The following is a 25175-nucleotide window of genomic DNA, read 5'->3' on the forward strand; positions in this document are numbered from 1 at the left end:
TGCACTTCACATTTTCAACATTGTAAAAGATGCTACATTTTCATATAAGATCTACAATATTATTCTAAACACGAAATCAAAGCAGCTAAATTCACATGTACAACATTATAAGACTAGTTGCTGGGATATATCCGCACCGTTGGAAAGTAGTTGAGATTCTTAAAGGAGATTATAACTATACATAATTTATGAAACATTGCTAGACTAGTCAATCTGGTCTGAAACTAAATATCTTACAGCGCTAGATACTGAACTGATATGAAAATCAACAATTTTGCAGTTGCCATGAAGTGATTATAACCAATTGTAACATGAACATTCTTTTTTGGTTTTATCATTTTTCAGTTCTTTAAATGCAATTTTACTTACAATTGCTGAGGACTTAGCCTCAAACAAATATGTAGCACCATTTGTAGGTGCATTAATGTCAATGCCACTGTTCAGGGGGTATCATTTCGATCTGAATGTCTGCAGTAACTCCGCACAAAGGTACGGTCATCGGGCACATTCATCTTCCAACTGCTACTGCTCACATATGCAGCTGCAGAGTGCTGTACATGGAAGTCCCAACTGAAAGCACTTGCACCTCCCATGGCTACTTTTCTTACAGGAACACTTGGGCAGTTCCTGACAGCTGGCTGCGATGGGGGGTAACGTCGACCAACATACCTGCCATTTCTCTCCTTTCTGTGTCCACCCCCAATCAGTAGGACTGCCGATGTCTGGCCTGGAGATAGTTGTCTGGCCCCAGATGATCCCAGCCTGATAAGCAGCACGCTTTGCATGTTGCATGTAAACTAATGATTTTGATGAACCTATAATATCACCAGGCCTTGCAAAGGAAAAATAACTACAAGAACTCCTGCTTGATCTCCAGGAAACCCAGAAGCACTGCGAACAACTTCAAGAGGCAACGAGTAAGATCATGGTTACATTTAAAGGTTAGGTGCTCACAGCTGTATATTTTTACAATCAATTTTATTTTTAGATTTTGGTAAAGTTTGTTTTGTTTCCCAAAACAAAGTTTCTTGTTAAACGTCATTCAATGTTTTTAACAACATTCCCAGAAGTCGTGATAAAGAGAATGCAGATGTTCAATGACGAATTAGATTTAATTAAAGAGAATAATAGTTGGTAAGCATTATGATTGAATGAACTTAACAAGGTTCTCCAGGTTTTGTCTAAAACGTCAGATAAGCTTTGACTGAACTATTACTAATGTTATAATGGATCTTATGTCTTGTTAGTCTCAGTATTTCAGGATGACTGCTTGTTAAAATGACACTAAAAGTGGAGAAATCAGGCCTTACGATAAAACATGTTTGTTAGTATTAGTGCACTTTGTTATTTGAAGGATCACTAGAGAAGGATCCTAAAGATGTGATCATTAAGTATTTACTGACTTACAGATGAACAAGATGAACTTCTAAAAAGCTCAAAACAGGAACAAGAATCCCTTCTTCAAAGACTGACCGCTGCAGAGCAGCACTCTAAAGACACGGAGGTGAGTGCGTTCACATTCTTGCCATTTTCACTGAAACTTGGCTCTCTCGTGCGTTATCTGCTTTGATTAAAAATGAGTCTTATCCCTCAGAAAAATGGTGAAGCTATTGCTGCGATGCTGGCCCAAAGCAAAGAAGAATATGGACAGATGATTGAAAACGAAGACCTGAGCTTGCAGGAGCTCACTAGAGTTAAACACCAGCAAGCAGACAAGCTGGAGGAGATTCAGACAACCCTTCAGGAGCTCCAGAGTTCACAAGCAGCAGAGATACAGAGGTAGAAATAACTCGAGTCAATTCAGAGCATTTTACTGACCAAACAGTTTCTCCTCATACCACTTTGTTGCTGTCATGACCCACTTTTAAGGAACAAGGACCTGGAGGAGAATCTTACGGCAAGCAACAACGAACTTGAGAGGAGAAACACACTTTTAGGTAAGCCTCACTGAGGGAAGTGTGTAGATATTTTATTTGCTGCTCTTTCATGCCAATAAATACACTAATAATATATAAATATGTTTTACTCAACAGCAGAGAGCCGAGAGCAGAGTGCAGACAAAGATGAGCAGATCAAAATCCTTGAAGATAAACTGGTAGGGTGGATTTTAGTTTGTTTCTCAACCAGTCGTCATAGCTCGAACACAAAGGACGAGAACTTGAAGGCACTCATCGTCGCTTTCCTTGTCCTTAGCAGAGAGAATCCAAATCCGTTGAGTCCATGAAGGCTACGAATGAAACCACTGAACTCAGAGTTGAGGAACTCACAGCCGAGCTGTCGAGGAGAACTGAAGAAGTCCAGCGGTGATACACATAGATCGCTCATCTCAGAAGGAAAAGTTATGTTCATACCACAGTCTAATACAGAAGCCCGAGGTAACATTTTGTTGTCTATAAAGGTTGATGCAGAGATTGAGAACGCTGAACTGGATCGACTGAAGAAGACCTTAGAAGCTGCTGAAAACGCACAAGAGGATTTAAAGAAGAAGGCCACAGTGACAGAAGCTTTTATTTGGTTTACTTCTCATCATCTGTTACCCACAGCTCAGATATTTTCTGAAAAATATTGAGTGATATTGTGTATATATACACAATACATGGCTTCACCACGTTGTGTTTTTTATTTATTCTCAGATTATCAGTTATCATAATAGACAGGTTCAGATGTTCATTTTCCAACTTTGTTAGCATACATATACAGCACTGTTAAAGACCCAATAGACAGTATTAATAAGAGCATGCCAATTTATTTCTTAACATGCGTAGGAAGTAGTGTTATGGATCAGTTCAACTGTATTGTTAACCATAGAAAGATTTACTTCATATTCCAGCTTTTTGGCAGCTCTTTGTTGGGTTTGGAGGAGAGTTCAGAGTTTCTTGTAGTGCTGTCGTGTTGTATGATTTATCTTTACTGGTGTTCACATGCAATCTCTTTTTTTCTACACAAGTTCATATTGTTGGTGTCGGAAATGGTTCATTTATGTATTACTAACTTAATATATTCACGTTTCCTAATATTGACAGTGATATAAGTCAAATAAATGTTCAAATTGATCAGCATTGTCTTTGTTTGAATGTTCTCTTCCTCTCTGCCGTCAGCCTCTCATGAAGGATTTAGATTTGACGCGGCCGAATCGTACTAATTAGTGGAAAATCAGAAGTGCCGAAGGAGACGACGCCGACTGAGAGTTCCCTCCTCCTTAATGACGGAACTGGAACTATTCATGCCACTAAAAGTAGTAATACTACTACAGCTATTAGTACAACTGCTACTAGTACTACTACCACTGCTACATCTTATACTGCCATTACTATTACTACTACGACTACTACTACTACTGTGATATTAAATACTACGACCAATAGTACAGCTATTACTATGACTACTGATACTACGTCTTCTACTACTTCTTCTAATTGCTAATACTTCTACTAATAATACTTCTACTACAACTTATACTACTACAAATATCACCACTGATGAATTTTTTTAAGCCACAGAAACTGTTCAAATATCAAAATGTTCAGCTCTTTCAGGAGAGGTGTGATATGACTTCATATTTGTAATCTTTAAACTTTTTGAATTATTAAGCTTTTTGCAATTTGTTTTTGAATTGGATATCTATTTTCAGCAATGTTTTTGCGATTCATTTCAGTTTTCAGCATTCCAACGCATTTTCAGCAGGAAATGCATTTTGTAGTTGTTGGAATGCTGTTAACCACACCAACTATTGTTCTTCGAATCTTTATTCAACTTCTATTTCTTCCGTCCCACCTCTTCTTCTCCATTTTTTAAGCTACAGCAACCGTTCAACTATCAAAATGTTCAGCTCTTTAATGACATGTATGCTATATCTTTTCATATTTCTGATATTTAAACTGTTTGAATTATTAAGCTTTTTTCAGCCCTTTTCTGACTTTATGATGGATGTGTATTGGGCAGCTTAGAGTGCATGATGTCACCGCTAGAGTGACGAGCAGCTTGAGATTCTTGTGAAAAAAACATTTGTATTTTGCCACTGTGTCCAGAATCTTCACTCTTCATGCATAATTTCTGGATGTAAAAGTAGCTAATCTTGTCCTTGTTGTAGACAAATGACTGTGGAATCCCACAGATTTCCAAATTTGACACAGAAGCCGTTAATTGAGAGGAAAACCTCCATAGAGACCAATGTTAAATGTTGCTTCAAAAACATCTTCCACAGAACACGGTAGCCCATTTCTAGATCGCCAGTTAAGCCACAATTTTTACACTACAGACACAATTTTTACTGGATCTGTTCTTCAACTCAGCCTTCCTCTCATTTATTAATATCGGAGCAATAGGACCTACGGTTATGGGAGTTTCGATGATTTGTTTGAGAGGTGTTTCCCTGTTTAATCTCCATGAAAAGGCTGCAAGGACACAGGTGTTCGCAATTGAGCCAATTAGTGATGTTGATAAACACACAGACTCACAGACACACGCGCACATACACTCCTCTCCCTCTATCTCTCGGTATACGTGTATATATATATCAGTGTGTCTCTCATACAGTCATTCAGGTCTTAGGGATCAAAAACTGACTTTACTATTACTACTACTACTACTACTTATTCTACTACTACTACTGTTATATTAAATACTACGACCACTACTACAGCTATTACTACGACTACTGATACTACTACTTCTACTTCTTCTTCTAATTACTAATACTTCGACTACAACTTATACTACTACTGCTACTACAAATACCACTACTGCTACAACTAGTACTTATTCAAATGCTACTAACATTTACACTGCTAATAATACTTCTACTCCAACTACAACTTCTACTACTACTACAACAAATACCACTACCGCTGGAATTCTTTTAAGCTACAGAAACCGTTCGAATATCAAAATGTTCAGCTGTTTCAGGAGAGGGGTGATATGACTTCATATTTGTAATCTTTCAACTTTTTGAATTATTAAGCTTTTTGCATTTTTTTTTAATTGGATATCTATTTTCAGCAATTTTTTCACAATTAATTTCAGCTTTCAGCATTCCAATGCATTTTCAGCAGGAAATGCATTTTCTAGTTGATGTATAAAGTCCTTGCATACCGTCATTATATTGCCTTCACTTTTATTTTGAAATATTCTTCTTTCCCGGTTACCTGCTGTGCTCTGCGTCTCGTTTTAAATAAAAAAAACAAAAAATGGATTTGTAAAAACGAAAAACGAGAATACCATGGTATTTACGTATTTTCGACTGAACGGTAAAACAGATGACTAAAACGTACACGGACCATTCTAGGTTTTGAACTGTGGGGGCAGTGAAGCTCCACGCAGCCTCGAGGCAGGCGGAAACAGGAAGGAGAAGATGCAGAAGAAGAAGAATAACAACAACATCGACATGGCTGCCGACAGCGATGTGAGTTTCTTTAACCGAGTAACTTCAACTCGTTGCAGGAGGTCTACGTAGTTGTCTTAACGTTCAACGTGAACCTGCTTCTTTGTCTTGCAGCCCGAGTCCGAGGTGTTCGAGATCACCGACTTCACCACCGCGTCCGAGTGGGAACGGTGAGCGAGCGTCTATCTGACGAGGACCACTGACAGTTTAGACTGCTATTACACACTAAGTTCTACTTATTATTATGAGTAGTTAGTATTATGAGCTGCCACCATGACACACATACACACACACACACACACACACACACACACACTACACACACATATACGGGTTTTCCATGGTCCCGATCAGTCCGCTTCAGCTAACCCATGATGACATCGTTCGGCTTTCTGACTCACTGTGGCTTGGAGCACACCCTCAACACATCTTCTAGAATATGACCTCGTTGACCCACACAGACCCGGAACTGTGTCGGTCTGGCGTCTTCTCAAACAATCAACTGATTGTATCAAATCAGTTTCCGGAGTTTCATGCAGTTCAACTTGAATTCATAGTGGTAGTTGAACCTCATCACTGTACTAGTTTTGAACCAGGATGTCCTGTATTGGTGTGCCAGTGTAGGGTTGGTGACCTGCAGCCCTGAGGTGTATAGGTTGGTGATTGAAGAGCAGTAGCAGTGCAGACTCCACGAGCAGACAGGTTACAACAGAGAGATAGGATGCCTCCAGCCCACAGACTAGAGATAAGCCCTGCACTGTCTCTATAAAGTGTATGGACAAACCATTTGACTAATTATAATGGGTGTAAACATGCATGCATTGTGTGCAACACATTTACAAGTGTTATAATTGGCTCATTCAATTAAATGAAAGTTTGTCTCGCCCAATACCACAAATTCACCTCAGAGGTCTTTACAAGCTATGGCGTCCTCTGTCCTTGGACCCTCATATCAGAAAAGGAAAGATTTCTCCCCTAAAACATTTAACAGGGAGAAAAGGAAGAAACCTCAGGGAGAGCAACAGAGGAGGGATCCCTCTATCAGGATGGACAGAAGTGTGATAGATGTCATGTGAACAGAATGAACACAACAATAGAGTTTCAACACATATGATACATACGATGAGAGTAGTAATAGCAGTAGTAGTAGTAGCAGAAATATCAATATAAAAATGATGAGTACTAATAATAACAGCAACAGTGGAAATATTAGAATAAGAATGAGAGCATAAAAGTAGTAATGGCAACTTGACTGGCAGTCTAGGCCTATAGCAGCTTATCTGGGGGCTGGTCCAAGGCAAACCTGAGCCAGCCCTAACCGTAAACCTGAGCCAGCCCTAACCGTAAACCTGAGCCAGCCCTAACCGTAAACCTGAGCCAGCCCTAACGTTGAACCTGAGCCAGCACTAAGCGTAAACCTGAGCCAGCCCTAAGCGTAAACCTGAGCCAGCCCTAACCGTGAACCTGAGCCAGCCCTAACCGTAAACCTGAGCCAGCCCTAACCGTAAACCTGAGCCAGCCCTAACCGTGAACCTGAGCCAGCCCTAACCGTAAACCTGAGCCAGCCCTAACGTTGAACATGAGCCAGCCCTAACCGTGAACCTGAGCCAGCCCTAACCGTGAACCTGAGCCAGCCCTAACTATAGACCTGAGCCAATCCTAACTATAGACCTGAGCCAGCCCTAAGCGTAAACCTGAGCCAGCCCTAACCGTGAACCTGAGCCAGCCCTAACCGTAAACCTGAGCCAGCCCTAACGTTGAACCTGAGCCAGCCCTAACCGTAAACCTGAGCCAGCCCTAACCGTGAACCTGAGCCAGCCCTAACCGTGAACATGAGCCAGCCCTAACCGTGAACATGAGCCAGCCCTAACCGTGAACATGAGCCAGCCCTAACTATAGACCTGAGCCAATCCTAACTATAGACCTGAGCCAGCCCTAAGCGTAAACCTGAGCCAGCCCTAACCGTGAACATGAGCCAGCCCTAACCGTGAACATGAGCCAGCCCTAACCGTGAACCTGAGCCAGCCCTAACTATAGACCTGAGCCAATCCTAACTATAGACCTGAGCCAATCCTAACTATAGACCTGAGCCAATCCTAACTATAGACCTGAGCCAATCCTAACTATAGACCTGAGCCAATCCTAACTATAGACCTGAGCCAATCCTAACTATAGACCTGAGCCAATCCTAACTATAGACCTGAGCCAATCCTAACTATAGACCTGAGCCAGTCCTAACTATAGACCTGAGCCAGTCCTATAACTATAAACCTGAGCCAGCCCTAACTATAGACCTGAGCCAGCCCTTACTATCAGCATTATCAAAAAGGAAAGTCTTAAGCCTACTCTTAAATGTGGTGAGTGTCTGACCCCTGGACTGAAACGGGAAGCTGGTTCCACAGAAGAGGAGCTTGAAGGTTCACATTCTACATTTTAAGACTCTAGGAACCACAAGTAACCCGGAATTCTGAGAGCGCAGCTCTCTAGTGGGGGTAATATGGTAATATAAGCTCCTTAAGATATGATGGTGCCTGACCAATTAGGGCTCTGTAGGTGAGGAGAATGAATTTAAATTCGATTCTAGATTTTACAGGGAGCCAGTGCAGAGAAGCTAATACAGGAGTAATATGATCTCTTTTCTTAGTTTTGTTAGTACACGTGCTGCAGCATTCTGGATCAACTGGAGCGATTTAAGAGACTTATTAGAGCAGCCTGCCAAAATTCTGCAATATTAAACTATAGCATGTAGTTTTGTGATTATGTAGCCTCTCTACAAATGGAACCTCTGAGAGAGACTAATAACAAACAAGGACAAAATTACAAAAGGTATTATAAGCTATATGCCGGGTTGGTAGCTATGATGTAACATTATAGTGTTTACTAAAGGATTATTTAACAGAACGCCTCAAGCAAAGAGAATGCTGCTATTTATTCAATAGCTGTTTATCAACTGTTCAGTACGGGTCTTGTAATTAATCTTCACAACCTGTGGCTACAACCTAAAACTGAGAGCTGAGCAGCAGAACATAAAAACGTGACTTAAAAACAACTGATTTTTATGCCGTATTTTTCAGTTTTACATTCATTCAAAGATTTTCATGTTTCCTAGGGGTGTAACAATACGCGTATTCGTATTGAACCGTTCGGTACGAGGCTCACGGTTCGGTACGCATGACGAACCGAATATGTTTGAACAAAAAAAGAACCTTTTTTTTTTTTTTTTAAACCTTTATTTAACCAGGTAGTCCCATTGAGATTAAAAATCTCTTTTGCGAGATGTAAGTAACAATACAAGATGTAAGCAAGCTGTAAGTAACAATACTACATAACATCAAGGAGCAGTTTTTGTTTTTTATGCTTATGTGTTGCTAAGAAGACACCCCAGAAGATGGGTCACTCAGGTATAGTTCCATCATTGTTCAAAGTCAAAGAATAACTTGATGATGTTAGTTGTAATGAATAAATATATTTTAAAATCAAGTACATTTCTCTGGCATTTATAGTTTTCTACTGTACCAAACCGTACCGAACCGTGGCTCCACTGTATCGTACCCAACCGTGGATTTTGTGAACCGTTACACCCCTAACGTTTCCCAATTCTTACTAAGAAACAAAGAAGCAAGCAAAGTCTGAAATGTGACTTCAACGTGATGCTGGTGTGCCTTTCTATAGGTTGACTACTAACAATAGACAGGTGGACTAGCAGGCTTCACATTTAGTAGAATGATACATTATTCACAACACATTTCTCTGTTATGTTCTGAAGCAATGCTTGATTCTGAATAGCACTCACTGATTCAAAGTACTTGACTGGCCCACTTGAGTATTTGTGCTTCTTATTGCGTCGTACCATCACCTGGTGAAATATATATACATATATATACGTGTGTGTGTGTGTGTGTGTATGTATATGTATGCATGTGTATATATATAGATATGTGTATATATATGAGTATACCATCAGTCCAACAGCCAAAGATGGTCCACTTACAATGAAAAGCCGCAAATCTTCAGATTAGACAAGCTGGAACCAGAGAATGTTTAGCATTGTACTTGAGATGCCTGAGATGATTTTTAGATTAACTTGCTGTTCATTTTCTGACATGTTGTTGGACCATTTGTTTCAGTGCTAAGTTATCACATGTCCAGTGTCGTGGTCCTTCAGGTCTTCAGTTTGTTTTCTTTTACAGACATGTCCTCGACCATTTTTGTGTTGTTGATTTATGGTACAATATACGGACATTTTTGCTGACTTTGATGTTGGCCATTGTGTTTACGTAAGAACGTCACCAACATGATCGCATCATAAACAGCAGGGACATTGCGCATTTTTGATCAGTTTTTTAAATATATTGTTTTACTGTGTAGTTTTATTTTATTCGCGTTTATTTTAATATTTTTTTCACATTACAACTCCAATGTATGAGTTTTCTAAATAATTAAAAGTTCATTGCCCTTTGAAAGGGTGTACTTGCATTATTGTGCTACTATATTAACATTACATCAGTGGCATAGGATGGACTTAAAGCGACAGTAACGTCGTTTATTGCAGTTATTTCTGGGACAATATATCGTCCAACAGAAGCAGTTGCTGTGACAGGCCATAGGCTCAGTCACCATTGTTACCTCATTCTGCAGACATTTATTTAAATGAGAATCTTGGAGATTATTACTGAAACAAAAGTCTGTTATCAATGCGTGCCAGAATAGACTACTGTGTTTATCCAACCAGCTGCTGACTCTCATTTGATCTGCTTCAAGGTTCGTGTCCAGAGTGGAGGAAGTGCTAAATAACTGGAAGCTGATTGGGAACTGTGCAGGAAACTCGACCCCAGAGAAGGTATTGTACTCTGATGAAGCCATACTTGTTTAGCTGAACAACACCAGTGAGCAGTATGCTGCCAGTAGCTTCTTCACCTTCACTCTGGTGTGATGCTTCATTATTTGATCACAGGGTGAATTCACCAGCGGCACCTGGGGGGAGAAGTCCCAGGATATTCAGTTTGCTGACTTTAAGTTCTACATAAGTCATTACTTCCTGAAACAAGAATGTGACCAGGGCAATGGGAAGGACCAGCTCGAGGAAGGTATGTCGAATGTGCCGTAACATGGAGGACACCTGATGAGTTAATAGGAATGTTTTAGCAGTTGCACTTTAAGTTAATGCTCATCGTTTTTTTTTCCACAATTCATTATCTATATATTCCCTGTTTCCCATGTAACTATAATGGCCTCACAGTATTAGTCAGAAGTTGAGAGGTGAGAGAATGCACACAACCCGTCCCTCTAACAGTGAGTGTGTGGCGTACCTCTTCTTCTTGAGTCCAGATGCCTTCCCCTTGGCCATGCAGGACCTTCTGTGTATGAACAATGACTTCCCTCCTCGAGCCCACTGCCTGGTCAGATGGTGAGTTCTATCATTTGTTATGTTTTCATGCAAAGAGAAATCAGATACACAGAAAACGCATTGACATTCAGTCCTGGTTGCTGTAAAATGTTTTACATGCAGCAGTTCAGCAATCCGATTTCAGCCAGACCCCAACCTTCTTTTGGGACATGGCTTACTTCTTCCAACTGTAGCAAGATTCTGCTTCCTGTAGTTTAGTTTATTTCGTCAAGCATTGACTGTCAGGACAGTGGGAGCACAGTTCTTCCTTCCATCGGTATGTGTCTGAATTTTACAGTCAACTTAGTGTCCTCAGTCATTTTTAATTGGATCATGAATTAAGTCGGCATGACTCATCGATTGCTGTTTCTCAACCAATCGGAGCTCTGATGGCAGGGTTAATAATGTTGACGTCATCTTCCTGTAATTAGTACATCAAATGTTTAATGAAATACTTCATAAGGCTTATGTTGACTAAGACTAAATATAAGCAAACACCATGCCTCAGAGATACAAACTGGCTGCTAAAGAAAGACCAGGTGTGAAATGGTAAACCTGACCCGCCGGCTGGTTTGTTACACAGAACCATGTAAGAAGTCCTCATTGGAAACCGTTTGGAAAAACCCGGGCACTTTCAACAAAGGTGTGACAGATGATTGAATGAACCATCAGTCAATCAAACTCTTACTGAGGCCAGTCATGAGAAGATCTAGAAAAGCTTTCAGTGTCTCTTCTCTTCTTTCAATGTAGAAATACTCTCCAGTTCTGAGAGAACTGATGCTATAGCAGCAGCTACGCTAACCTCTTTAGGAGCCGCCATTGTTGTTCAGAACCAACAGTCTCCTCTTTGTGTCTTCACACACACCTAAGCCCCGCCCCTAGCTGCCAGCAGCTCCTCACAGGATGCTGATTGATCCGTGCTCGGTCTTACTGGACACTAACACATTACTTGAAGCTAGATTTCAGTGTGATATGTGAACCTGCTTTTCATGTCAACTCCTCACATCCCATGAATCCAGCTGCAGTGTGAGGTCATTGAAAGATAGCTAGGTAGGGAAAATGTGATGCTGATCATGTTCTGCTGTAACTGTGTCTCCGATGACAGGTATGGCATACGAGAGTTTGTGGTCATCTCCCCTGGAACCAACTGCGAGGCGATCATCAGCGAGTCCAAATGCAATCTGCTTCTCAGCTCCATCTCCATTTCTCTGGCCAACAGTGGCAGGTGAGTGTTCATCACTCAGGGCAGTGGGCTGCTTTGCGCTCAAATGTTTGTCAGTTTTCTGTGTTAGTCCAATGTGGGAAGAGTAGTTCTAATTATTACTGTGACACTACATACAACACACATGTTCTTACAATCTATCTAGCTCAGGGTTTGCGACAACAGACATACAAATCTGTTTCCTGTTCTTTCACATCAAATGACACAGTGAGCTGTAAGTACTTTGATTAACTGTTACAATATTCGCCTTTTAGCTGCCAAGTCACAACATAATCCCCACAATTAGAAGCCATATGATTGGTCGAGCCTCTGTGGGTTCCCACCCTGACTGGTCTGGCTCTTCAGGCACTGTCCTTTGTATGCCTTCAGTGACAGCCTCCGTCATAATGCCTCCTAACACCTCCAGCGCATTCCTTCAAAAACATCAGCTTGAAGTGGTCAAAGGTCAAATGAGTTTCGGGCCATGACTCAAGAATTTATATGGTAATTGTGTCAATTCAACACAAATGACACAAATGACATGGATGTGAACTGTTACTGGTCTGGTTGGCGGAGACACTCATCCGTGAGGCGGTATTTGTTGTTTGTTTTAGTTTTAGATAATTAACGTGTTCAAATCTTGTCAGAAATCCCAGAATGCACAGCTGAAAGACCAGATTTGAATATCTGAAAAAAGGTGGAAAGTGAATCTCTGAAAGAAATGGTATTGAATGTGCAAAGGAAGTTTCAAATGGGACAGATTAGTAAAACTGAAAACATTACACTGTAAGAGTGAATTCATTATTCACTTAATTTAAGTCTTATGTTCAAATGTTTAATTGTACTTTCAAAATCATTAACAGTGATGATAACACTGTACTCACCAAGTTAGTACCTGAGATCTGGGAACACGGTGACAAGCGATTGATCAGACAGTTAACCGCTGGAGAAGAGAAAATGAAAATGGGTTGTATGTGACGAGGGATCATTAGAGACAATAAAAACCAAATCCGTGACATTTGAATATGGACACATTGTAATGCCTGCTCCTCTTTGTCTTGTGCTCTCAGCCAGGTGCCCATGTTTGTGCAGATCCAGCAGAAGTGGAGGCGGGTGTATGCTGGAGAGTGCCAGGGTCCAGGTGTGCGCACTGACTTTGAGATGGTCCATCTCCGCAAGGTGCCAAGCCAGTACAACCACCTGTCTGGCCTGCTTGACATCTTCAAGTCGAAGATCGTAAGTTTCTTCCATCGACTCGCTTCTTGATTTATAAAATATCTAAAGTCAGCCGCGTGCTTTCTTCAAGACAGTCACACGGCTGAATGCATATTTCCATCATGGATCGCCATCACAAAAATATAAATCACCCAATTTCACATCATCAGTTCATTTAATAATATAAAGTAAACCCAGAGTAAAGATCTAAATACTTGACCACACACACATACACACATTATTTGCTGAACATACAAAGAGTACATTATTAGTTTCATTTTTATTTTATTTTTGTAGTGTGGCTGGCCTGACCCTCTTTCTCTCACTATAGCTCATACAAATAAATAATAGTGAGTCTAATAATTAAAGGTCGAGTGTGTAAGTTCAAGCATATATAATACAAGCAAATATAATATTCTTAACTATGTTTAGTGTCATTAGTGAATAGTCAGCTGAAACTAAGAATTGTTGTGTTAACGTTACCGTAGAACAGGGCTGGGCAATTCTTTTCTGCAAGGGGCCACATGAGAAACAGGGACTGTTGTGGAGGGCCTGAACTCAATCCTGCTCTATATTATTCCACCTCCTTATTAAAAGCAGTAAGTTGTTTGGTTTTGATGAGCTGAGAGTAAATGTTATGATCAGTGGTGGAATGTAACTAGTATATTTGCTTAAGTACTGTACTTATGTACAAATTCAATGTACTTTACTTGAGTATTTCTATTTTATTCAACTGTGTACTTCTACTCCACTACATCTCAGAGGGAAATATTGTAAGTAACTCCATTACATTTGTCTGCAGGTTTAGTTACTAATTATTTTGCACATTATAATTTTTCAAACCTTTCCCAACTCCCCAAACTGAACAACAGGAATAATCCAAACAACATACATTTGTAATATCCATATATAATAGTCGAACACTGACGGGGATCATGTTTTTGCAAAATTAGTACTTTTATTACTATAACTATTACTATACAAATGAGCTCTTTCTGTTTTTCCATTCAGTGGAGAGATCTAGTCTTTGTTGGGCTTGAACGAGTGACTGAAGTCAGGCAGAATGTGTGAGGTGAGATGTGAAGGACAGCTGACAGGTGATGTCAGTGAGAGAGGATCTGGATCTGGATTTGTTGAACTTCATCACAGAGAATGTTTGTTCACAGATGTAGGTAGATCCACAGAGAAGCAACATCTTCTGAGCATGCCTCCTCATGTGTGGAAAGTTCTCCTCTTTGAGAGAAGAATACAACTCCAGCAGTGATACTGATTTAAAGTGCTCTGCAGTACTGCATCAGACTGCAGGTCAATGAGTTGGAGCTAAACATCACTGGGAACATGATCCACACTGCACGTGAAGGAGAAGAAATCATGTTTCACTCTCAACTGTTGTGAAGTCTTGAAATGGCCTTGAAAACTGAGCCCAGGCTGAGCCACCTGACAGCTGTGTGGAAGCCTGTCACTTTGTTCAGTCTCGTGCTCCTCCAAGAGTGAAACAAACTGTCTGTGATTCAATGCTTGTGCCCTGATGACGTTAACTATTTTAGTTACAACATCAATACCATGGTTAAGGTTTAGCACTGATTTACACAACACATTCTGATGTATAATGCAATGCAAAAATACACATTTCAGTTTTGGGTCTATTTCAGTCACTTTATCTTGCATCCGCTGTAAAAGTCAGACATTTTTCCCCATCAGATTTGGACAACCATCGGTTGTGACACATGCCAGTTTGTTCCATTTCAGTCCCAGCTTGTGGAAGCATGCACTACCTCCGTGAACAAATCACTCCGCCGTCGTCCCTTTCATTGACTGCATTGCTGCAGCTCCTCTGTAATCACCAAGTCTTTGGTTATCCCACGTACAAAGATGAGTAACTGGGCTGTGTCGCGGACATCGCAGCTCTCGTCCAGAGCAAGGAGAAAAAATCTAAATTGTCTGCTTTTTATTTTGCAGCTGAATCTTCAGATTTCCTGCGATGTCCTCGATCCTCCTCGTTACGGTGCGCCTGGAGAGCGGCACATTCTCCAATGCGTCCTTTTTCTGGGGGCATAGTAGTGCAACAGAGTCCACCAAACACTCTTTGATAAACTCCCCATCAGAGAATGGCTGACTGTTTTTTACAGTTTTGTGTGATATCACAAAGCCTTTGGGATGCAGTCTTGGCGGCTGCATCCCTGGATGTGTGACAATCGGTAAAAAGGCCTTGTTGCTTTTGCAGCTTAGCTAGCAAAGCATCAGACGTCCGTGTCCGCTCTGCATCAGTCAAGTTGTCGTGTTTTGTCTCGTAATGACGATTCAAATTGTAATCCTTCAACACTGCGACTTGTTCTCCACAAACGAAGCACACGGCTTTACCTTTGACTTCAGTAAAGAAATACTTTAAAGTCCATGTTTTGTTAAAAGCTCTACACTCTGTCAATCTTTCTTTTTTTAACACAAGCTGACATTTGTGAGGGCTAACAGCTAACTCACATCTTAAACGCAGTTCGCCAACACATTGCAGTGACGCGGCTGCTACACGTTCACTAACATACGTACATTGAGAAGAAAAAACAACAACAAAAGTCGCCTTCAAAATAAATGCAATGCAGCTCTATTCTGTGCATGATGTACACTTATTTACGTTTTGTTTTCCTAATGACATCCCGCGGGCCGTACAATGCCCAGGTCTGCCTTAGAATGAGCCCCTCACATCTACATAGGGAGCGGGTCCTCTTCAGAGTCGGCCATTTTTCTACAGGAGCCCTGAACGGACAAACCAAACACTTGCTCAAGAGATACTTTCATGTGTTTACGTTACCTGAAGGCTACCGTAGTTCTCTACACACTTGGCAAGGGAGGGGTATTCGGTTGGTTGTAATCTGCAAACCCACCACTAGATGGCACAGAATCTTACACACCGCCCATTTAAGGCTTTAAATATTAGGACGGACACACACACATCAGCAGAAGTAGGGATTCATAAGATGACAATACAACATCTGAAATAGTTCTCTTTCTCTGTTCTCTGTTCTCTTTCTCTGTTTTCTATAAATAGTAAACTTCTGATCAACTCATATAATTTTCAGCCTTAAAATAACAACTTCCGGTTTAGGGACAACCACTTCTGCTTTAAACTCCGCCCATTCTGAGTAAGGGTACGGATACAGATGATTCAGTTGGTTGAACAGGTGCAGATGCTGGTGTACTCGTTCATCACTAATCTTTTCCTTCTGTTTTTGTCCTCAGGGTTGTACCCTGACCCCTCTGCCTCCAATCAACATCGCCATCCGTTTCACCTACATTCTCCAGGACTGGCAGCAGTATTCGTGGCCACAGCAGCCTCCAGGTGGGCTCATACGCAACAGAGGAGGATGTGGTTACACGTAACCAAATAATCTCACGATTGTTGCAATAATTGTCATTTAATAATGTCCACATTGATGTATTAACTCCTTTTGTAGATGTTGGCGTGTTAAGTGAACTCTGTGTCTTCATGTCACACCTTTTGTTTTTCACTTAAATGTTTTGATACGTTTGATATGATTTTTATTTATCATTTTAAACTCTAATTTCATTTTGGCCAACACCTCCACAAACAGCCACAAAGGTGTTTCATGCATAGTGTCCTAAGTAATTCCCTCGTTCACTCATTCACTGTTTCCTACACTCAGTGGTTGACTCTATAATCTATGTTGACGTTTGAGATGGTCATTAACAGGGCTGTGCTGGTATACTGGCTCTATATATCATGGTTAAAAGTATACACAACCTTCATCAGGTACATTAACAAGCATGACAACAGCTTCTTATTTATAGCAGTAGATGCTGCATAAGTTATCCAGTCAGACAAATACACCTTCAACACATCGCTCTGTCAAAAGGTTAGACAAAGACCACACTAGTCAAATGAGTGCATTACAACATCCATGTAACGACTTCAGAGCGTACAGAAAGCACAGTGTTGAAAAACACGAGTCCAAGGAGAGACTATTCATAATGTTGACTTCAGAATGGAGCTAACCAGACAAAGACACTGAATACACTGATATGCTTTAGTAGTACTACGAGTAGTTATAAATGAACGATACCATTACATAAATGAGTTCATCGCCAGCATCAGCAAGACCACGAGCAGTTTCATGCTGCTCGTCACGTTTGGATGACTACTGTTGTGTGATTTGTTTGGCTCTCTGCAGACTTTGACACACTCCTTGGAGGTGAGGTGGGAGGGGTGGAGTTTGGGAAGCTTCCATTTGGAGCCTGCGAAGAGCCAATCAGGTAAAGGCATTGTAACTCAGATAACGGTACATTCCAGAAAACTCACAGTACATTACAAACAACTGAAATGGATCTGAATAAACATAAGAAGACATTGTTATACAATGAATCTCTAGATCTCTGTGCAAAACAAAATTAATTACTTTGTCTCTGTTTCTGGATCTTTTAGTGAGCTTCATCTTGCAACCACTTGGCCTCACCTGACGGAAGGCATAGTTGTGGATAATGATGTGTACAGGTAAGGTGTCCTGGACTCTCTATCTGGACTGTGTCTGCCTCCACAGTAACGCCCTGTTTTCATAGATAAATAGATGGATACTTTATTTGCTTGTCCTAGCAGCGGTACATGAAGAATATTTTCTTAGCCTATTTGCGGGCTAACAGTTGCTGCCTGCTGTTAAAAAAGGAGCTTCTCCCACCCAGGAGGCAACCTCCGGTTCTACAGAGTGAAGCCGATGCGGAAGTGTCTTAAACCTGCATTCTCTCTAGTGACCACCAGGGGGCGACTCCTCTGGTTGTATAGAAGTCTATGAGAAAATGACTCTACTTCTCTCTTGATTTATTACCTCAGTAAACATTGTAAACATGAGTTTATGTCTCAATCTCTAGATTCAAGTCTTCTTCAATACAGCATGATGTTCATTTAGTACATTATGCTCCATTTAGAGTCAAACAGACCATAAAGCAAGGGATGCTTTAGGGTGGGCTCACTGTGATTGACAGGTCTCTACCAGAGATGTATACGGCGTCTCTACATCACTCCCCCTCAGTCCAAATTCATCGGTTGCAAAAAGATAAAAAGATGGCGACGGCCAAATCGCTGAACTGGAGGCTTCATAACGTCCACAAACCAATGGGTGATGTCACCATGACTACGTCCACTTCTTATATACAGTCTATGGCAGTGGCGGGCCGTGCATTTTATACCTGGGCCACTGCTGTCCTGCAGCTGAAACAGCTACGGTTATTATTTGTTTCGTGTAAAAATGAAGCTCAACACCTATAGATACACTTTCTGCCGAGAGTGCATCTCCTCTCTGCTCTGACTGCAGCGGGAGGCTTTTGTGGGCGGGGCTCACGGCAGCTCCCGCTGCTCGTTCACGACAGTCCAGAACGTACGTGCGTTAACGTCAAAACAACAGAAAATTCTCCAATAACACCAGAACAAGTCGCTAGATTTGTCACGAGTAGCTTTTGACAAAAAAAAGTCTCCATGAGGGTTTGGAAAGTTGCCAGATTTAGCGAGAAATTTGCCAAGTTTTCAGAGCAACATTGGACATAACAATAGTTCGTATCACATATAAAACCAAACAAAAATCTTCAGAAAAACAAGTTGTACAAATAATAATATATAAACAAGCACATTAAAGCTACTGCAGATGTAAAAACAAACGCATTTAACTTACCAAAGCTGCTGTTCACTATTTAAAGACAAAGTGCATCCTCCTTTCTTTGTTAACAGAGTTTAATCTCACGGTTGTTCAGTAATCCGTGTGTTTTAGTTCCAGTAAGAAGTCCTTCTCCATTCATGGTGCCAGTGAAGACAGTCGAGCCTCCCCAGTTGTATTTCTTGAATACCTTTTAATGCGTTTGAGGGCTGAAAATGTCCGCTCCACAGAGAGATTGTCACCGCCCAACACGTCAGGCTAGCCCACTGACCAATCACGTACTTGTAGGCCAGCTAGCAGCTCTGACATGTTAAAGAATACGCCCAACATGTCAAACTAAAGATCTGATTGGTTGAACAATATGACAATCAACAATATCGTCCCCATTCACTTAAAGTGCACATAGATGCACTTGTGAGTCTGCAGGCCTCTGGCTCTGTTCTACCTAGAGACACAGAGGTGAGATCTGATTGGATAAAAGCTCTACTTAAAACAAGCTGCACTGGAAGCAGAGCAACTGAGGAAGACAGGAGCTGTGCAATGAGATAATAAGATAATGGGGAAAATTATAATGCATGTAGTGTATTTATGAAAAAATATTAAATTATAAAATAGCTATAACTTTGTGATTCTGTTTAGGCCAGCAGAGAAGGCCTTGCAGGCCCTGATGGCCCACCACTGGTCTATGGTCCTGCTAGGGCAGGAACCGACGAAGCTCCCAGACAAAAACAGTCTCAAATACCGGGAGCACAAGAAGAACTAGCCAAGTGCATAATGGTGGTTCTGTGCTGCTAGCGAAACGAAACAAACTGCCCTAGAACTAAAACATATTACAATAACAAACAAAGACAGGACACTTATTCATGATGTTCTTTCAAAGATCTCATATTGTTTACTCTGGAAATATTGTGACCACGCTCTATTTAAGCTCAAAGGAAAACTTTGTGAATGTACAATGCTGTCCTATGGGCACATGCTGAGTGTCACTTTGCGTGATAAATGAACGTTGTAACAGCCACAGCATATGATGACCTGTCAGCCATCTAGTCAGTAGGTCTGACACGGTGTTTTCTCAAAGCACTTTTTTATGGGCTTCAACCAAAATGAGTCAACAACATACACAAAAACAAAAGTCTTTTTTTAACCAAATCTGCTCCCTCTCTTTGTGTGACCCGGCAGTGACCTTGACCCACTCCAAGCTCCTCACTGGTCCGTCCGAGTCAGGTCAGCTGAAAACCCTCAGTGTCTACTGGGTAAGATGAATCCCTTGATGTCCAGTAGATATTCTTTCCTGTAAAAAGATGTTTCACATCATCCTGTTGAAAGAATGTTTGAGGTTAGTCGTGTTCTTACCCTGACTTCTTCCAAGACATTGACGTACTCCAGCAACTAAGGATCAGTGGGAAGTGGAATGAGCTCTGTCCTATCACCTGTTTTCCCCTTGTTTTGATTCATATATAGTATTACTTAGTATAACCTGACAAACATGGCAGGCACTACTGAATTAACCCTTTAGTAGTAGCCCTAGTAGTCTGATGAGTTCCACTGGTGTCAGACACGGAGGCCTTAACTTATTACATCTTTAGAATTCATTTAGTATCCCTGTTCCCAGCCCGACTGGAGGAGCTGGACCACAAAAGTCATCCAACTTTGGGCAACTGCTCTTTATGTTGTAATTTACAACGGCAGTGGCAGCAAAGTTATGTTCTTTTGATAGCAGCACACCTCTGTTCTGTGGAGGATGCCAGGCTCTGTTCTCTCCACTGGATGTCCCCTCCAAACTTGTCATTTGTGCTCCTTTTTATCCACTTCACGTCCTACCCAGTGGCCTTTTTCAGGTGGAAAAGAATGTTGGGGCAACAGCTACTTTGGACAGATACAAAATCAGTCAGTTTTAGAATATAAGCAGTATAATTGGTGCAAAGAATGTTGTAAGGATTTGAGCCATTCTTATCTTCCCGTGCAGGCGACTTGCTGACAGAGTTCTTTAAGCTCTGCTGTAGGAAGGAGTCTTCAGAAGATATTCTGGGAAGAGGACTGGCTGAAGAGGAGGGCAAAGGTCAGGTTGCTGGCTGCACTGATAGCTGCACAAACACTGAAATGTTAGCTTAGAGCCTCTTATTACTCATCTCTACAAATCAAAATACTGATGTTCCATCAGAGATGCAATATACAAATACACAATTTATACAGTATCAAATATTAGACGGTATCTGTGTGATTGTAAATATCTGCTGTTTTTTCCTTGCAGAAAATAGTGACATCAGCTCTGCTTTATCGAAGCTGACGGAGCCAACAGCAACAGTGCCAATCTCCAAACTGTCTGTCTCCAATATGGTGCACAGCGCCCGCAAGCACATCCGACGCCACAGACGCATTGATGAGTCACCACTCAACACTGATATACTCAATTCTATCCTTCTGGTAAGGGTTTATTATTGCATTTGGGCTAGTAATATTATTACATTACTAAAAAAGTATCCAAATCATTTTCATCTGCTTATCCGGCACCGGCTCACAACGTTTTCCAGCTCTTCCTGAGGACCCCCGAGTTGTTCTGATTTCGGCCGCTTGTATCCGCTTGTCTCATTGTTTTGGTCACTAGCCAAAGCTCATGACCAGGTGAGGGTCCGAACATAGATGGATTGGTAAATAAAGAGCTTTGCCTTTAGGCTCCGCCTTCACAACAACAGTCTGGTGCAACGCCGGCATCACTGCTGATGCTGCACCAAGCGTTCTGTCCATCTCACGCTCCATTTTACCCTCACTCGTGAACAAGACCCATAGATGCCCATTTGATTTAGTTCCATCTATAATAAAGTAGCCAACAGTTGTATTAACGTCTGTATGTAGTCAACAACTGACTGTCAAATTAAATAAACATTCAATTAAATAATATCTCAACAATATGTATTATTACAGATTACAAATTGAACTGGATGAATTATAAATGATACAAACTCTAATAATAAATCAATGTTCTCTGGTTAAGCTGTCCACAGTTCTCTTTTTCGAGCATGTCAATAACTTCTCTGACTCACATACATTGAGTCTCTCTCTGTCTGTGCCGTGTGTGTGAATGTCTCACTCGAGCTGAGGGCGACGCTTATCGGAAGACACATGTGGTTGGCCGAGTAGCATCGCGTGAGATGGTTTACAATACATACAAGCCAAGCGGTCGGTGCGCTTCCTGGAGTGCTGAACGAGCGCCGTAAATGCTAGAAATGTGTTAAAATCGTGTTATAATTATCCATTGGTTGTAAGTCCAGGGTCCAGATACAACGGCATCTGGGTCTGGACTCGGACCGCCGTCCGCCTACTAGTGACCCCTGGTATAGAGCCACAGCCAGGATAGAATCAGAATTGCTCCACCGGCCTCCACTCGACACTGAGAAGGCGTGTCAGCCAAAACACCCCAACACCTCAGCACCTTCAGCATCTCAGGACAAATCTCCACCCCTGGCGCCTTGCCTTTGAGGAGCTTTTTGACTTGTCAGCACCCTCTGCCAGGGATATGGTTCAGTCTGCCCCTGAGACCTCCGAAGAGGACGTGTTGGTCGAGTTCAGGAGTTCCTTCCCCCGCTCAACAATATCCCCAGTCCGACCATGATGGATTGGCCTTTTGTAAATGTATTATTGAATTGCACATTTATATTTCATGTTTATGTGTTTTGTTTCTTGTCTCAGTATCTTTTCCCAGATGCTGCTGTGGAGAAGTCATCAGAGAATAGCAAGAATAAAACTGCTCAGTCAAACTCCGGTGGGAAAGATGAGCAAAATAAACACTCTGACTATGTAAGTGAACCCCTTTACCACGAACACACTGACAATTTGACTGGGCAAGCCAGCCTGTTTGGAACAATACATTGTACATGTAACATTTACTATCAAACACTGCAGAACCATAAAAATAACTACAATTACTGTTAAACCATTATAACCTATCAAACATTGGAAAATACCACACTAGAATGGCAATAACACGATATTGTGCAAACCTTTGGGAAAAGTGTTTCCACAAATTTCCCAATTTCTGTGCAATGACCACAATGAATATTGCCTACAGTACATAGTATACAATAGTCATAATTCTGCTGTATCAAAATAATCCCCAGTGGTGTTAGAAGAGTTGAAAGGAGGCTCCAGGATGTGATGTGGTGTCAGGGTGTCACTGTGCATTCTCTTCTGATTGTGGACAGTCATTATGAGTGAAATGTTTACTTTAATTTTTTTAAAGCAAACATTTCCTTACAATTGATTCCTATTCTGAATGAACCTTTTCATACATGCGTATCCAGAACCTTTTCCTCCAGCTGAAGTCCGCCCCCAGCGACAGTCTGACCTACCGGCTGGCTCTGTGTGCGTGTCTGGTCAACTACAACCATGGCGGGGTGCGTGCTGTTGCCCACCTCTGGCAGGAGTTTGTCCTAGAGCTGCGCTACCGCTGGGAAAACAACCACTTCATCTACGGGTGGGTTCGACTCTCTTGGGCTGCTCGTAGGCTTGTTTGGAAAGAGCTAAAGCAGGGGTGTCAAACTCATTTTCACTCTGGGGCCACATCAGCATCACGGTCAACTCAACTTTTTTTTTTACACTCGAACATCTCGCGACTTATTGAGTGGCGTAATAATCGCGTGACACAACGAATCGATAATGAAATTCGTTGCAAACTCTTTTAATAATCGATTTTCATCGATTTTATCGATTCGTTGTTGCAGCCCTACAGACAATTGGAACAGCAGCTTACTTGATGACATCACCACCTCAGCTGGTCTCATGAGTTTAATCCGTTTTTTTCTGTAAAGTATTTTTACAATCAAACTAAATATGACAACCCTGCTGTTTTCGTTTTCATTTAAAATCAAAAATTATATATTTACATATATATACATACATACAATTATTTATGTGTGTATGTATGTGTGTATGTATGTATATATGTATGTGTACACGTATATATGTATGTGTACACGTATATATGTACGTGTACACGTATATATGTACGTGTACACGTATATATGTACGTGTACACGTATATATGTACGTGTACACGTATATATGTACACGTATATGTGTACACGTATATATGTACGTGTGTACACGTATATATGTACGTGTGTACACGTATATGTGTACACGTATATGTGTACGTGTACACGTATATGTGTACACGTATATGTGTACGTGTATATGTGTACACACGTGTATATATATATGTACGTGTGTATATATATATGTGTATATATAAATATATGTATATATGTATATATACATATATAAATATATTTATATATGTATATATACATATGTATATATACATATATAAATATATATGTATATATACATATATAAATATATACATATATAAATATATATGTATATATACATATATAAATATATATGTATATATACATATATAAATAAATATGTGGATCAGATCCTGCTAGCAACACCTCACATCTCCGAAATCGTCAGAGCAGATTTTTTAAATCGGCTGAATCTTGACAAACCGACCACAGATTTGGTGCTTAAACAACTAACTTCTCGCCTCAAAACATCCTAAAATTGCTTTCTGTGACTTAACAATAGTAGTATTTCGACAGTTTCAACGTCCAGTTGTGTGATTTCTCCTCTGCCATTGTTTCCTGTTGCTAGTGCAAAATGCATTCTGGGATATTTGGCTGTCCCAAGTACAGACAAGTCACCTCCGATGCATCCCCGGTAAAATGGGCGGAGCGAGCCACATCCGGGCATTAGGACCGTGCTTGGCTCGATGTGAACTTTGAATTGGAACAGTACTTGGGCTGAGACTGATGACGTTTCACAAGTCCACGAGTTTACAAGTACAGAGAAGTACGCATGTTGAGAAAGGCACGATCACTTGTTGGAAATCCTCTTTATGGGTTGTTGCATCTCCTGTTGTGATAGTTTTAATGTCGGCACACCGTCGCGGGCCGTATGTTTGACACCCCTGAGCTGAAGGCATCGCACCTCTCAGATGGTTTCGCATTTGAGGATCCACATCTTAACATCCATAGCCACACCCACCGAGTAACCTGTCCAATACACAGGAAGAAGCTGTCACTGTTGTGATGCTGATCCTCTTAACTCAAATGTAGATTGCATTTACAACACACACTGATAAAGTACAGAATTCCAAGTGAAAGGCTTCTAAGATACAAACCACATGCACGGTCATTGTTATTTCAATGTTGTACTAGTTGAAGCTATTTAAGAAGTAGTTGATGTCATGTTCTCTCATATGGACCTCATCTTCTCCTTCTGCTCCCTGACCTGCAGACTGGCTGGTGGACCTCCTGATCTTCGCTGTTGTCTTTT

At 41.0% G+C, this 25175-nt stretch overlaps 1 protein-coding gene across 1 annotated transcript in view; it reads left to right on the forward strand.

The window, feature by feature from the left end:
• Positions 1 to 5361: 5361 nt before the first annotated feature.
• The window catches only part of rab3gap1 (RAB3 GTPase activating protein subunit 1), a 41780-nt gene continuing 21966 nt past the window's right edge, over positions 5362 to 25175 (forward strand). The window contains exons 1-16 of the mRNA XM_079292939.1: positions 5362 to 5401; positions 5495 to 5550; positions 10142 to 10220; positions 10335 to 10467; positions 10709 to 10787; positions 11872 to 11991; positions 13038 to 13203; positions 16417 to 16516; positions 17367 to 17448; positions 17618 to 17686; positions 20016 to 20089; positions 20803 to 20895; positions 21088 to 21260; positions 22524 to 22631; positions 23135 to 23307; positions 25137 to 25175. The exon at positions 25137 to 25175 is cut by the window's right edge and continues 16 nt beyond it. Coding sequence (XP_079149065.1) covers positions 5384 to 5401; positions 5495 to 5550; positions 10142 to 10220; positions 10335 to 10467; positions 10709 to 10787; positions 11872 to 11991; positions 13038 to 13203; positions 16417 to 16516; positions 17367 to 17448; positions 17618 to 17686; positions 20016 to 20089; positions 20803 to 20895; positions 21088 to 21260; positions 22524 to 22631; positions 23135 to 23307; positions 25137 to 25175 — 1562 coding nt within the window. The 5' untranslated portion in view covers positions 5362 to 5383. The remainder of the gene's footprint in view (positions 5402 to 5494; positions 5551 to 10141; positions 10221 to 10334; positions 10468 to 10708; positions 10788 to 11871; positions 11992 to 13037; positions 13204 to 16416; positions 16517 to 17366; positions 17449 to 17617; positions 17687 to 20015; positions 20090 to 20802; positions 20896 to 21087; positions 21261 to 22523; positions 22632 to 23134; positions 23308 to 25136) is intronic.

This window comes from Melanostigma gelatinosum, assembly GCF_949748355.1.
Source record: "Melanostigma gelatinosum genome assembly, chromosome: 21".
Classification (NCBI taxonomy): Eukaryota; Metazoa; Chordata; class Actinopteri; order Perciformes; family Zoarcidae; genus Melanostigma; species Melanostigma gelatinosum.